Raw genomic sequence first — 16557 nt, forward strand, 5'->3', positions numbered from 1 at the left:
GTCTGTTTTAGAAAAAGGTTTCGTAGGCCTCATGGCAGCAAGAGCTGTCAGGTTACAGAAACATTTTATACTTTTTGGTATTTTTTCAGTTTGCAAGTCAACAGCTTATTACGAAATCCAACACTCCAGTCAAATTGTAATATTTTATATGTGATATTTTAATAGAATGTTTCTCAAACTATTTCACTTGGTGTCAGTGTCTCTCTTATATTGATATACAATATATGGATTTATATATTTATAAAATTATTTGTTTGACTGAAATGTAACTTTTTTTCCTAATCACTTTCCTTAGACCTGATCAAAAGTTTTGTGAGCATATAAAGGATGAGAAATGTGAAGATTTTCAGAAACGGTACATCCTTAAAAGAGATAATTCTAGTTTAGACAAAGATGATAACCAGGTAAATGTATGGAATTTTAATTTTTTCATATTGATGCCTTGTCTATAAATTCATGCTATTTTCTTGTAGAAATTGGTATTTTATCTAATCACTTATTTAATTTAATTTAGATGCGAATACGCTTAAAAGATGACAGAAGAAGCAAATCTATAGAAGAACGAGAAGAAGAGTACCAGAGAGCTAGAGAACGAATATTTGCACAAGATGTAGGTATTAAATCAAAAGGAAATCTCACTGCATCTTTCTCTTGGGAAATTTTTTTCAGTCTGACAATTTCATACATACAGGTACCTATAGTTCATATTTTAAAGGATTTTTCTTCTTGATGTAGGTTTTCATCTATATACAATAAAAAAAAATTAGTTAACAGTTCTGATGGTTTTGATGATCATTATGATAATGTCTGAGCAAGTAAAATATCCAACTCACTTTGCCAGGGCAGCATTAACTCTGCAGTGCTAACTGGAATTCAGCCTTGTTTGTCAGTAAAATAAGCATAAATAAAAAACATACAGGAAGGACATCTGTTTTAAGGTACCTTTTTACATAATTGCCTTTTTGCGTTATCTGCACAAAAAAAACAGATTCTCATTCTAAAATGCGGAGAATCTTTTGGTAGACTAGTTTTGCTGCACCTGTATATATTGAAAAGTATTTTCTACTTTGTCCAACAGCAAAAGAGAACAAACTTTTAACAAATTATTCTGACTTCTACAGTACTTACCAGAACATTTACGTTTTTCTTAGTTTAATTTGTATATTTTTCTTGTCCTCTGTATTATTCCTTTAGGAAGCACTTAACCAAAACTAAGAAGAAATCGTTCACCCCAGAATGTTCAGAAGTAATGGTTCTTCACGTGCCTGTCCAAATATATTACTGTTGGTGTGCTTGTGCCATACACTTAAGTTTGGATTCTTTTGGCCAACAGTGTATTTGGGCTGTGTCTGCACCCTGAGTGTCCTCTTCCCTCCCACCTGAGAGGGTAAAGGGCGAGTTGACTCCAACTGCCTCTCAATTCCTTTTGACCGCCCAAAGCAATGTTTCAGAACTTTGGCAGTGTGTGTGTGAGCCTCTCAGTCACTGTGCAGTCCCTTTCTATTGTTTGTATGTAAATAAGAATGCCTTAGATAATTGTTAGGCTTACATTTTTTTACATATTGTTTCCTTGCCTTTGGATTCACTTGAATAGTCATACATTTATTTTGTCAATACTGAAATATATTAATCAAATATCTTGAAAATGTGATATTTTCCTCAATAGTCCATAATCATTCCACACTGTCATGTAAGTAGATAATGGTTGCATAGTGCAGGTGAGTAAAAAGGGTGGGAGATCATAATTTGGCTTTTAAGATCACTACATTCCTTTATGGTATCTGTCTGGCTCTAGGGAGCCATATTGATCTAATATTCTATATTTTACACTCACAAAGCTCAAAAATAGTTATTTGAAAACTATAGAGTAGGTGTATGAAAAGCAAAAAGACTATACCTAATCTAACTAGGAAATTGGGTGAGGGCAGAGAGAGACTGCTAAGATTTTTGTACATTAATGTAAGGAGCCTGCACAACAAAATGGAAGAACTAGAACTATTGGTGCAGGATGTGAAAACAGATTTTACAAGGATAACAAACATGGCAGGATAACAATCATGACTACAACACAGGTGTTGAAGAATACGAGCTGTTCAGGACAGAGAAATAAAGATAAATGTGGTGGGGTAGCATTATACATCAGTGATGCGGTAGATTGTAAAGAAATAAGAAAAGATTGCATGGATAAAACAAACGGTTTGGGCCACAATCATTTGGGAAAGGACTGTGAAAGAGTGCCTACTGGAGCAGGGCTAAGGGTCTGTTATAGACCCTGCAGAGTAGCATTTGGTTATGGATAGAGTAGAAATCTATTTTTAATATTAGAAAGATAACTACTCCCAGAAATTGTTGTTATGGGAGACTTTAATTTTCCAGCTATAGATTGGAGAGCAAATGCAACTAATAATGGTAGGGCCCAATTATTCCTAGATGTAATAGCTGACAGATTTCTTCACCAAATAACCAGCAAGAGGTGATGCTATTTTAGACTTGGTTTTGGTAAATAGTGAAGACATTATAGAAGAAGTGGTCATAAAAAATAGCATTGTATCAAGTGATCAGGAGCTGATTAAGTTTAAATTTAAATGGAAGCATAATAAAAAAACAGGTTGGTAAGGAAAGTTTTTGATTTTTAAAAGGGCACATTTTGAGAAATTCAGGGAACTAGTTAGTTAAATCAGTTAGACCAGTGTTTCCCAAATTTGGGACGCCGCTTGTGTAGGGAAAGCCCCTGGCGGGCTGGACCGGGCCGGTTTGTTTACCTGCTGCGTCCACAGGTCCGGCCGATCGCGGCTCCCACTGGCCGCGGTTCGCTGCTCAAGGCCAATGGGGGCTGCTGGAAGTGGCGGCCAGTATGTCCCTCTGCCTGCGCCGCTTCCAGCAGCTCCCATTGGCCTGGAGCAGCGAACCGCAGCCAGTGGGAGCTGCGATCGGCCGGACCTGAGGACGGGGCAGGTAAACAAACTAGCCCAGCCGGCTAAGGGCTTTCGCTACACAAGCGTCGTCCCAAGTTTGGGAAACACTGAGTTAGACTAAAGAGCTCAGAGATTTAAATGTGGAGGAGACTTGGAACTTCTTTAAGTCAAAAGTGTAAAAGTCTTGAGTTTACATTCCAAACAAGGGGGAAAAAATTGAAGGGAAGGGCTCCAGACATAAATTAATGAATAACCACCTCAAAAAGGGTATTATAGGAGTAAGCAGAGAGCCTAAAATGAATGGAAGAAAGGCCTGATCAACGAAGAAAGCTACATCTTGAAGGTCAGAAACTGTAGGAATTAAAGGTTTCAGAGTAGCAGCCGTGTTAGTCTGTATCCGCAAAAAGAACAGGAGTACTTGTGGCACCTTAGAGACTAACAAATTTATTAGAGCATAAGCTTTCGTGGACTACAGCCCACTTCTTCGGATGCATATAGAATGGAACATATGTGTCCACGAAAGCTTATGCTCTAATAAATTTGTTAGTCTCTAAGGTGCCACAAGTACTCCTGTTCTTCTTTTTGTAGGAATTAAGTGAAAATTGCCAAAAGTCAAGATGAGTTAGACCTGCATAGGAAATTAAAACAAATAGCAAAACATTTTTAGCCATATAAATAAAAATAGAACAAGAAAAGAAGTGGGATTGCTATACAGTGAAGATAGGGTAGAGACCCAGGTATGAGCCACAAACTTAAATGAGCTCTTTGCCTCAGTTTTCAATAGGATAATAATGTAGAACATGGGGAAAAGGCAAGGTAGCTAATAGATGTTGCCACATCCAAGGTGGAAGCAAGCCTCAAAGATCTTAATGCACTCAACTGAGGGGATTTACATAATCTCCATTAATTACAGCATGCTGACAACTGGCATATAAAATTACAATAATAAACTGTTAAATTGGGATGGAAACAAATAACGGAAGAATTAGAAAACATAGTACTTATATTTAAGAATGGAGGTGGGAGGGAAGGAGTGATTCAGGCAACTACAGACCCATTTGTCTGACCTCCAATAGTATGCAAGGCTTCAGAATAAATGTTGAAGGAAAAAAGGTTTAAAGACATGGAAGTAAATGGGATAAAATGCAACATTAGTTTATCAATCATGGATTGTGTCAAACTAATCTGATAGTTATCTTTGAGAAGATAACTAATTTTTTGGGTCCGGGAAATGCGGTAGATCTAATCTCACTGAACTTCAGTGGAGCATTTGATATGGTATCACATGGAAAATTATTGGTTAATTCTGGAGAATTTGGGGATTAGTACAAGAACTGCGAAATGAGTAAGGACCTGGCTAAAGGGATGACCATGAATTCTACTGAAAGGTGAACTCTTGGACTGAAGGGAGTTTACTGGTGGAGTTCCTTGAGAAATAGTCTTGGGACTAACCTTATTTAATACAGTAACTCCTCACTTAGTCGTCCCGGTTAACGTTGTTACGTTGCTGATCAATTAGGGAACATGCTCGTTTAAAGTTGTGCAATGCTCCCTTCTAATTTGTCCACTGCTTGCAGGAAGAGCAGCCCGTTGCAGCTAGCTGGTGGGGGCTTGTAACCAGGGTGGACCGGCAGCTCCCCGCTCCCCTAAGTTCCCTGTGCTGCAGCCGCCCAGTGGGCTAGCAATTGCCGGGCAGGTCAGCTGTCCCTCCCCCCACTGCCACGTGCTGCTCCTGCCCTCTGCCTTGGAGTGGCTCCCAGAGACTCCTGCTTGCTGGGGGGGGGGGGGGGGGAGAGGAGGGGCCAATGTCAGGGTGTCCTTCCCCCCCCCCCCCCCCTGCATCCCACTTACCCCTTCTCCATATAGAGCAGGGAGGGGACATGGACGGAGAGAGAGCCAGGGGCAGCAGCTGCTGTCTCAACTTCCTGATCCACTTAAAAAGACAATACACTTAAGAGGGTGTCAGCTTACTTAAAGGGGCAGTGTGCATCTCTCTTCTCCCGCCCCCCCCCCCCACAAGTTGTGTGTCTGTCTCTCCTATGTTGTCTTCCCTCCCTCGTGTTTGTGCTGCCTTGTGTGAGCGGCTACATTAACAATGTGTTAACGCTTGAGGGCTCAGCCGAGTGCTAGTTCATCATTTAGCAGCAAGGCATTCCCTGGGAAATATCCCTCCCACTTCCACCCTCTAACTTCACCACCTCAACCCAGCTTCACAATCATCATAGCTGTGAACAGTATTAAATTGTTTGTTTAAAACGTATACTGTGTGTATATCTATATAATATATCATTTTTTGTCTGGAGAAAAAAATTTCCCTGGAACCTAACCCCACCCCCCCACCCCCCCCTTGGAGTCGCTATGTTTTCATTTATTATCTTGGCTCAAAAAGTAAGAGCGTGCTAATGAAAACTGCGGACGATACAAAGTTGGGAGGCATAGTCAATACAAAAGAGGATCGGAATACTATACGGGAAGAGCTGGATGACGCTGAGTATCGAAGTAGAAAAATAACACCATAGTCTCGTCTTGATTAGAGTCTCTATGCATCATTTAAAAAAATAATTAAAATTAAATTGTATACTTTTTTTTCCAGGCCCTGTGTTCCCAAGAGAATTATCTTATTGACAGAAGGTAAGAGTATTCACAATTTAAATTGGTTCCTATTTACATTTTCTTAATAAATACTAAGCTCTCTTGTTAAAAATGTCTACAGAATCCAAGAGGAGGAAACTAATAGTACACAGCAAAGGCGGCAGATATTTAGGTATTTAATGCATTATTTTGAATCTCAAAGTATTCTTCATGCATTTCACCTTAATTTTTCTTCCTTACGTTGCAAACAATGCATGCATTAAAAGTTTAGTTTATAAATTACAGAGTCAATAAAGAAGCTTCAGGGAGATCAGCCAACAGCCATCAAAGCAGTACTGAGAATGAGCTGCAGTACTCTGAACCCCGACCCTGGAGCAGCACGGACTCTGATAGTTCCATCCGCAATCTGAAGCCAGTTGTAACAAAAGCCAGCAGCTTCAGTGGGATTTCAGTTCTGACAAGAGGAGATAGCTCTGGAAGCAGCAAAAGCACAGGCAAGCTGTCTAAGACAGGTATAATAAATCTGTACAAGTAAACAGTTTTATGTAGCAGCAAAGTACCAGTTTGCCTGATAGTTAATACACACTGCATATGTATACGTAGGGAAAGTGCCCAATCTTGTAACTCCTCTGTGCGCAGAAAGCCTCTTGACTGCAATGGGTGTTGCATACTAAGACTGGCTACAGGATTAGGCCCATTGTGTGTTTAACTTTGTATAAAAATATAATTCATATTTGAAATGAACATCTTGGAACTGTAGTTGTAAACCCAGAAGCAAGTTATAAAAGGCCTTTGCTAGCTAGTGGAATTTATTCCATATCTGTGAAAGTATGTAGAAATACTTGTCAGAATAAAACAATTTACTACTATGGTGCGGGGGAACAGAGTTACGGTTCAGATGTGTTTCAGTGTGAGTTCATCTCTTCAGTCAAAGCTGCATGGCAAATTTGTAGATAACTGTATGTTGATATCCCATTGGTATCCCTTTAATTAGAACCAATTCAGTAATAAAGCCTGTGGATTATTATTCATATTTGTTCCATTGTTTCTAACTGGCAGTGTTAGAAATGAAGTATACACTTAATTCAGAATAAACCCCAATAATGTGAATTTTCACCATAGTAAACTGTCTTACTGCAGAAGATTGAACTACGTACTCATTCTATGAGATTCTGTGAGTCAGAGGTGTGCTAGCTTGTAATTTATTCTGCATCTATAAACAGTATTTTGTCTGCTTCAGAAGACCTGGCTTCAGATCCTGTTCCGGTAGAAAGTGAAACAAATTTGGTAGCCTATGTAGTGCATATTGGACATGTCACCCGTATTCTAAAGTGATCAGCCAATATGACACAATTGGCATTCTCTGCACTGGGGAGTTTCAGGGCCTAAACTAAACAAGTGAGTGTAGAGGTTAAGATTATAGGTAGTGCTGTGTAGGAAAGTAAAAGGATGTGAGTGCTTGTCTGTATTATGCTAGGCTTTAGTCAGTACTTATAAACCCTGTCTTCAGCGAGGATCCATTAAACATTTGCCATTAAACACTAAACCCCCACTACCCCCCACCAAAATATAAAAGAGAAATAAAGTACATTAAAGCATATTGCAATAACACAGGAGATATTAATATCATAAGCAGAATTTCTGTACGAAATGAAGATCTGATAAAATTTTGTTGAGAAATGTTTATCTTTAGTACTTTGTATACATTTCAAAATCTCTGGCATAAATTTTTGCTATTTGGTTTAGCAATGGAATAGCATTTTTTGATGGTGACTTTTGATAGTCAATTACAGTTGTACCATAATCTAGATCAGATTCATTATAGAAAGATTTTCTCACACCAAATTAGAAGAAAATATCTTGCTAAAAATGAAAACTTTTATTTTGATTTCTGAAAGATGGGACCCTAACTTGAAAAGGTCAGTATTGGTGGTGGTTGTTTCACTGCATCCATAGGTTGTGGTGATTTAAAGTAAATAAAGAAATATAGGCCTAAATGTATAAACTTTTATTGAAGTCAGCATAGTGAAAGATGAATCTAATGTCTCTACATAATCTAGAAGCTGATGCAGATGTAAGAAAACTGTGAAATCAAGAAAAGGACTATGGGCAAGTGGCGATTGATCATAGCACTAGGATACAGTGATTGTGGATTGGGCAATTTACTTAATCTCTTTGTACCTCAGTTACCTCATCTGTAAAATGAAGTTAATAATATTTACCTTTAACTGCTTTGAGATGTATGGGTAAAAAATGCAATACAAATATAAAGTACCATATATATTTGTTTATAAGCTGAATTTTTTTAATAAAAAAGGGAAGCACCAGAGAAGGGGGTTGGTTTATGAATGGGTATAGAGAGGGAGAGGTGGGACACAGCCCCTCCCCCCAACAGAGGGAGCAAGGAGAGGCAGCAGGGCCAGAAGGGAAGAGGCGTGGCCAGAATCTCTCCACTTCTGGCCACGCTCCCTTACGCCCCCCCCCCCCCAGCCTCCAAAGCAGCTGCAGCTCCAGGGCTGGCAGGCTGCAGCTATGCCGCTTGGCCCCGCCCCCGAGAGCATGCTGCGGCCGTGCCGCCCAGCCCACTGAAACGTGGCCACGCCGTCTGGTCTGGCCTGCCGGAGCAGGCTGCAGCCGTGCTGTCCAGCCTGCCGGAGCAGCTCCAGCCAGGTGAGAAGGGATGGGATGGGAAGAGTGTGGGGGTCCGGTCATGTGGAGGGTGGTCACAGGGGTTACTCCCCTGACCCCCAGATTCCCCCCCCCCCACGTCCCCCACAGAAAGGTCCCCACCAGTTTCTGTCCTGGCCCATCAGGGTAAGCAGCTGGCAGGCCAGGTCACTTTTGTTTACTTAGGTTTACCTCCGTGCCTGAGGATGCTTGAGGTAAACAAAACATCTCAGCCCACCAATGGCTTATCCTGATGGCCCGGGAGCCAAAGTTTGCTGACCCCTGAATTATAGAGTCACCTTATGAACGGGTCATAAAAATTTTCCATTTTTACTTATCCATCTTGGGGGGATTGTCTTATAAATGAACTGGCTTATGATCAAGTATATACGGTATTTATAATTTCCTGTAAAGGCAGCTCAAATAATTTTAAAATAGTTGCATTGATTTTTAAATGACACATAATTTTCATCACAGCTTTGTTTTGATTCTTGTTTTCTCTTCTAGATTATTTAGTGGCTGTTGATTAAGATTTCTTATGCTTAAACATTAATTTTCTGCACCTGCATGTTATGCAACTATTATAACAAAGGTCTAATAGCAAATATTATGAACTGTATATTCAAAGGGGACTTTAGGAAAAGACAAGTGCTGCTCAAAAATACCTAGAGACATGTTTTAGGGACTTTTCGATGGCTGGTTATTGGAAGATTGCTTTTAGTTGCATGCTTCGGCTGCCAAAGAACTCAGGGTCTGGTTCTCCAGTTCCTTACATTTTATGTAGTCATTGGCACCTGTGCAAAGTGTGTATAATATGCTACCATTTTGATTTCATATTCACTTTGCTGTGTTGCAAAAGACTAAACAAAGATCAAGGCAGTATAGAATCAGTCCCAGAGTTTACAGAAAGACGCTTGTAATAGATGTGCTCTACTCAGGCTGTATTGAAAAATCCATAGTTTAATACTGTAGTTACATGCTGTTGTTTAAGGGTAAGCTTTTAAAATTTATATATTTAAATGAGCATGATGTTTCTGACTCTAGGTAAAAACAATTTCTCATTACTCCTTTCCTAGGTTCAGAGTCTTCTAGTAGTGTAGGGTCATCCACGGGTTCTCTTTCTCACACCCAGCAGCCTCTTCCAGTCACAGCTCTAAGCCAGCCTTCTCATGGCACACCTGCTGTCTATCCAACTGTCAGCACTAGTAAATCTCTTTCCTTTGATGGTGGCATAAGTGGGCAAGTGACACCTCCTAGCACTAGCTTCTTTTTGCTTCCCTTGGAAGCGGCAGGCATACCACCTGGCAGTATTCTGATCAACCCTCAAACAGGTTGGTATCCAGTTGTGGACATTTTTATTATGGTTTGGAACTTTGGAATAACGTGTAAATTGTTTAACTTGTAAGTGTATTGTAGTGTTGTCTTTTCCTTCCATCTCTTCCCCCCCCCCCCCAACTTTTTCAGTGTTGTGTGGTTTTTAGTGTTTGCTCAGTGCACTTAATATAAATGTTCTGATATGTAAGGATAATGGTTACCTCACAATAGTAGGGATGGGAGGAAACCTGCTTTTACCAGACTGGATTAGCCTACAGGTTACAGTAAGGCTAAGTCTATGCTTGAGGAACTACCAAAAAAGTTCAGCAATACTGTATTATACATGTTATGATACAAACAATGTATTAGTCTTAATATTTGGGGAAGCTTTTTATATAATGGAAGTTAATAAAAACAAAGGGTTCTTTGATAATTTTTTTATTCTAGAAAATGAAATATTTGGGGATATCTTTCTTATCAAGCTACAGCCTTGTTTTATTTATTGTAATACATGGCAAGTTACATTTTTTTAAAATTGTTTTTGTGTCTCATCAGTGTACTTTTTGTTTCCTTCAGGGTCATATTTTTGGGGTGGGGTGGGGAATGGGAATTAATTTATTTCACTTTTGAAACTAGTTTTGTACTCAACTAAATAAATCCATTGTCTCTCAGCCCTGACTATATTTTTTCCTTAAAATAAATCATGTGCTAATATGGTAAGCCATATTAGAGAAAACATTTTACATTCATGGTTCTGTTAGTTGTATCAGTTACTTAAATGTTTCTCCATCTATGCCTTATGTAAGGAATGGCTAAAGCCAGCCATGCTATAAACTGAGAAACCAGTACCCAGAAATAGCATACATTTCCCAGCTCCCAGTCACTTATTGTAAACTGAAGATGGCATGTTTAGTATCTTAGGGCTGGGTGCTGCAGCTGCACTGTAGACTTTCCTGGTCTAGTCATAAAACGACAGTTGCATAGTTAAGTGGATGTTCCATGTTCCTATTGACCATTCATCTATATTTTGCCACGGTCACTGTCATAGCAAGGTGAAGAGCTCACACCAGAAAATTAAGAACCTTTAGGCTCTATCTCTACTGGAGTTAAAACAGTCTTAGCCAGAGCCATAAGTAAACAGACTTTTTGCTAGCAAGATGATGACGATTTCACTGCCCAGGTTCTGACTAACAGCTACACTATAGTTCAAACTAAGGTGTAATAATCCCTTTGTTAGCCTACATTCCTAGTATCTCATGTCTCAAATTTACCAGTCAGTTTAGCCCTCCCGTATTTACTGGATTTAATGACTGTAGAAGTTTTCAGAGTATCACTCAATTGGGCAAACATTGCACATTCAAAAGAACAACATCAACTTGAAAATTATATTTGCATCATTTTATTGTATTGACTGGTATAAATAATTTTAATTTAAAGAGAAAAATACTTTCTCTTTTTTCCAGTTTGTTTACTTTGTGTGTTTGACAGCATTTTGTGTGTGATCAGTTTCACTTTTTGCTCTTGTATTGTTAGTCAGTTTTACTATGTTTTGTTTGAGGGTCTTCCTCATAGCAACTGGAGACTGAGAAACCTTTTTCTTAAATAATAATAATAATAAAAAAAGGCAGGGGGGGATTGGAAAACCCCACTAGTTGGCAGGAGGACTTAAGAGCAGGTACCTGAAACTGCTTTTAATTCACGTTATAAAACTGTCTTAATTTCAAATCGTGTGGGCTATTAATTACATATACCTCTACCCTGATATAACGTGACCCGATATAACACGAATTTGGATATAACGCGGTAAAGCAGCGCTACGGGGGGCCTGCGCGCTACGGCGGATCAAAGCAAGTTCGATATAACTTGGTTTCACCTATAATGTGGTAAGATTTTTTTGGCTCCCAAGGACAGCGTTCTATCTGGGTAGAGGTGTATTTATACTTTTCTCAGTCAGTAATTTTGCTTTCATTACAGGAGGCCTGTGTGATAAGTTTACAGGAAAGGATCCTTCAGTAGCAATGGTGGAGTGACATTAATAACCTTCCAGAACAGTAATGAATATCTGCAACATTCTGTTCAGATGAGTTCCCAGATAATAACCGATATTCATGGGCAGTTAAGGAAGAAGTGATGGCTCTTCTAGCTCTGCCTTTTCACATGAGTTAGAGAGAGTTCAAAGAGTACAGGTTAAGTTCTTACTCTCCCTGACAGTGATTTCTGCAGACTTAGCAGTGTGAGAGAGTCATTGTGCTTCCTCTCTCTCTTCCCAGACAGTCAGAGAAGGCTCTTCTCTCTCCCCCCCCACCCCATCTCTCCCTCCTAGGCACAGTGGGGAGCAAGAGTGATCTTAGTGAGCCTAGAAAGTGTGTGTGTGGGGGAGGGGGGGAGGGTGGAATGGGGGGATGAAAAATCCTTGACTCCCTAAGGCTGTGAATAATATCTCCATGGATCCCCAGTCCCTGAGGTTGAAGGAGAAGTGTTAAGCCAAATCAAATATAGTTGGAAAATATCAAATGAATGGGCCCAGTCTTAAGCTACATCCACAGTTGAAGCTGGGGTAGTGATTCCCAGCTCAAGTAGACGTACTCACACTAGCTTTCATCCAGCTAGCATGCTAAAAATAGTGTGGCAGTGGTAGCACGGGCTAGCTGCCCTAAGTACAAACCCACCTGAATCCCATGGGTACATACTTGGGACAACTAACTTGTGCTGCTGCTCACTGCTGCCCATGCTACTGCAGCTATCACTGAGAACTAGAATGAGTATGTCTATTCAAGATGGGAACCACACCCTAAGCTCCAAGTCTGGACATAGCCTTAGACTGAACGTTGGGCCTTTCCTACATCCCTCTGTTATGCAAACCTCTATAGCCTATTTGATCTGTGTTATTTGGGCTCCTTAATCTAGCTTCTGTCTTATGGCCCTCATTGAAATATCCTCATGTGGGAACTAAATTTCTATCCTTGTAGGAATGTGGCCTAGTCAGCAGGTAAAACTGAAAAGATTTCATTAGCATATAAACACATGGGTGCCTAGACTATATGGAAATGCTGAGACTTTCTTGTTACTATTAAGTAGTTAGGTTCAGGCTGATGTAGGGAAATGAGACAGGAAGTTGGTGCCCAGTCCCTCATCTTTAAATGGAAATTCTCAGATTTTTTTTTTGTAAACTTAATTGTTACTAATAGAACCCTAGAATATGATAAGTTTTAAAATCTAGTTTTATTTTTTCTGCTTTTTGCTGTTCTGTTTCCTTTTTGCATCTCTGCTGAGCTCAAAATTTGAAATCCGTCATTTTCACTATTACTTATAGTCAGTTTTTAATCATTTTCACTTTTTGGTTCTCTTACATTGGCAGGCTGCCCCAATGTTGGGGATGGGAATATAGTAGTATATATCAGTTCAGCTGAAAGTTTTGAATAAATTCACTTTAGGGAGGATGGCTCTTAATGGTTCTTAATGACAATAATGGCAATGTAATTATAACTACTGTTTTATGGAGAGAGAAATAATTTCTCTTTTTACATTACCGTACATCTTGGCTGGCATTTTAGCTGATAAGGGAGACACTTTTAAATTGCTGCTTAAGGATATAAGGAGCAGAAAACTGTTTAATGAATTCTTCTTCTTCTCCTTATACTTTTTTCAGTCCTTAAAATTGAAAAAGAGCTTTCAAGACTGACACAAATAAATATTGGTCATCCATTTTAGTCTATAAATTTGCCTTTGGTAAATGACTAACTATTTTCTGGACATGATCACTATTTACCACAGTAACGTATGGGCTTTTAATTACAAATCATGCAAATGAGGCCTTTGGTAATTGCCGTTCTAATTGTAATGGCAAGCATTTAGTAACATAACAAAAAATTAGTATAAAATACAATAATTCAGATCTCGTGTTATATTATCAGACTTTATTTTTGACATCATCGGATTTAAATATATTTATCTCAATCTGTCCTTAACCTAAATAACATGTCTTTTATTTTATTTTTTTTCTCCACACTCTAGGTCAGCCATTCGTTAACCCCGATGGCACTCCTGTTGTGTATAATCCTCCTATGCTTCAGCAACCTGTTAGGACCCAAGTGCCTGGACCGCCACAGCAACCACCTCAGCAGCAACCAGCAGCTAATCACATCCTATCACAGGTGCACATGTCAAATACATGATGCTCAACTGAGCCTTTTTGCCATCCAATAATAAGAAAATAGTAGACTGATTTGTTGTGGAATTTTTTCAAAGAGAAGCATTAGCTAGCCACATACATGTAACTGGATATTCTTTTTAATCATCAGACATACCAGTTTTCCAGATGATGTGACAGGGCAGTCACGTTTTCCTAAAACACATAAAAAGCAGAAAGATGAACTGTCAAGGTTCTGATACCAAGGATGTAGCAAGCATCGCCACCTTACTAACACTGCTGCTACTGCTTAGCAGATTGAAAGTAACTGAACCAGGGCTCAAATGGTAAACATTTTTAACAAGGGCCAAACTCTCTATCCTTTCTGCCCTCTCCCTATACTATATATTAGACTAATTATTTCATTTTAACATGGAGAGCTACATTTCCTTTTTCTTCCAGTCCCAATCTCTCTTAATTTAAATCATGAAATGACCTTATGACACTTTCAAAGTATTAATTTATACATTTCATAGTGATGTATAATAACACTAAAGTATTGGATCTGTTTTAACCCCCTATTCTTGTGTTAGAGGAAGCTAATAGACCACTTTAGGGCTGACCCAAACCCCCACAAAATAGTCCTACTTCTACAGCAGTGATTCCAAGCATCTAAGTACAGGCTCTTGCCTCACCAGCTTTAGGTAGTGACACACAACCTTGTTCAAATTTGTTGAAAAGTTATTCATGGGCATTTTACCTTCACCGTCATCTTAGTCTATTTTTCTTGTGTTAAATCCTCTGTCCTGTGTGTGTCCAAGCTGTACCTACGCTATACGCTACAGAGTTAAGTCTTTTTGAAACTGGTCAGACTCATCTGTACAGCCTGTTACCAGTATGGGATGTACAAGAGCAATACAGAATGCATGTATTTTCTTTCCTCCTCCCAAGAGCTGTCGTTGCCTTCTCCATAATAATCCCAGTCCCTATAGGCTTGCTGCCGTACATAATAATCTTGCATTATAGACGTATCTGTGTCTGACACTGAGTTGCCAAAACCTTTTTCTATATTTATATACTATATTAATCACATATTGCAAACATTAGTAGTGGTAAATCTTTGGTATTTTTAGTGCCCTTACTATGCATATAAGACTTTAGGAGTGGTAAATTCAATTGTATTTCAAAATGCACCCTTTGCTCAATAATAAAATGGCATGTTTGGATTTGTTTTTTGTGCTTGCTTAGTTCTGGATTTAAAAACTGAAATATGTATTTAAAATGCATATACATACTTATTCCTTTAAAACAAAAATTGTTTACATACAACTATTGAAAATAGCAAAATTATCCATGTTTAAATTATACTTAATTTGCTGCTTTGTCATATAGTTTATTTAATAATTATAAGCAAAATGCCCCTCTTGATAGGAGATACATGTAAAAACACATTCTTACTATATGAAGTTTTTCAATTTTCTATTAAATTATATTATCATATGCTATTACAAAATACCTCAGTTTACTCAGGTTTTTTTTTTTTTCATTTGTCGTCTTCTCTGGTATTAACTCTGTTTATAAAACTGTTACTTCTTCAGCCTATCCGGTCTCTGCAGTCTTCTTCACAGCCTGTTCAATACTCTACAGTCTCTTATCCACCCCCGCTCCTGCCAGTCTCATCTACCCAGCAATATACTGTGGTACTATATCTTCTATTCACCTTGTGTGTGTGTGTGTGTGTGTGTGTGTGTGTGTAAGTAACACAAACATTGACTGGTGGCAATGTCAACTGCAGTAAAATAGTGCCCAGAGGGAAAACCAGTTCCTAAGATCCTTGCACGCTACATGACATTTGAGGGCAATGTATACAATGGAGGTTTTTTTTTTTCACTACTGTTGCTCCGATAGCCAGTCAATATTTATTTTATTATGCCCCTTGATTTTTCTTTTCTTTCCCCTACTTCTCAGCTGTTGCTTTCTCTTTTTGCTTTCCCTCCTTTAGCCCCTTTTGTTGTTTTTTGTATGGTGCCTAGTTTTAGCCCCTTTGCCACAGCAGTAGGAAGAGCTCCATTATGCCCAACATCCTTGCCCAATGAAAAGGCGAGCTCAAGGTGTACTATCAGGTGCACTGGCTAGCTCTCCTTACCAACACAGCCTCTTCAGATGCCAGCCCTGGGATTGTGTGGCCTAAAGTGTTAGGGTTTCATGGGAGGTGAGTGAGCAGGTATGTTTCTCTTGATGCCAAAGTTAAGGGATGAAGTTGACTGACAAGCAGGTGAGCTGGAGCTGGGGATTCCAAATATTTTGAAGGGAAACTGCTCTGGATATCTTGATGGCTGATGTGGTCTGTTAGTCATAACAAGGGAAATTCACTAAAATGGTACCAAAGAAATTTAGTAACATATATTCAGTTCTTAAAAAAATCTAGGAGTGTTAATTATATATAGTAGTAATCTAATAAATAGGGTTTGTGGTATACAGTGTGTGTAAAATATATTAAATACTATTACTTAATAAGCATAGATATATATGCATGCTGGTGGGATGGGGATAGGCCCCTATAAATTTACCAGAATGAGATTGAAACAGTGAATGTATGCTAATAAAAGCAGGATGATGTAAAGTACTTTATTTTAAATCTCTAAATATAGTTTCAGACGTAGCTGCTGTTGGTATCCTTCGCCACCTTAATTTTTCACCTTACCTTTTAAAGAGTAGCTTCTTACTCACTGTTTTTAAAGTCTTTTTCTATTGTTTTTTTTTTATTTCCCCCTTCGTGTTATGTAGCAATATTGGGAGCCCTTTGCTGATATTGGCACTGAAGTTCTTAGGTTGCCATTGTCTATTTCTTCTCCCCAGTACCCTGAGTTTACTCCCCACACCACACATTCAAGTTAGGAGAGTTTTGGCTGTTCTCTTGTAGGTCAGCCTCATGATGAT

General features: G+C 39.0%; 1 protein-coding gene across 17 annotated transcripts in view; it reads left to right on the forward strand.

The window, feature by feature from the left end:
- R3HDM1 (R3H domain containing 1) overlaps positions 1-16557 on the forward strand; it is a 109685-nt gene that overhangs the window by 41251 nt on the left and 51877 nt on the right. For 6 of the 17 annotated variants that reach the window (XM_065560505.1, XM_065560518.1, XM_065560509.1 and 3 more), the window contains 8 exons: positions 296-404; positions 515-610; positions 5509-5546; positions 5629-5679; positions 5793-6019; positions 9251-9505; positions 13503-13642; positions 15216-15317. In XM_065560505.1, coding sequence (XP_065416577.1) covers positions 296-404; positions 515-610; positions 5509-5546; positions 5629-5679; positions 5793-6019; positions 9251-9505; positions 13503-13642; positions 15216-15317 — 1018 coding nt within the window. The remainder of the gene's footprint in view (positions 1-295; positions 405-514; positions 611-5508; positions 5547-5628; positions 5680-5792; positions 6020-9250; positions 9506-13502; positions 13643-15215; positions 15318-16557) is intronic. The other 11 variants (XM_065560507.1, XM_065560520.1, XM_005286763.3 and 8 more) reach the window with 8 other exon arrangements.

The sequence above is a fragment of the Chrysemys picta genome, chromosome 11, assembly GCF_011386835.1.
Source record: "Chrysemys picta bellii isolate R12L10 chromosome 11, ASM1138683v2, whole genome shotgun sequence".
NCBI lineage: Eukaryota > Metazoa > Chordata > Testudines > Emydidae > Chrysemys > Chrysemys picta.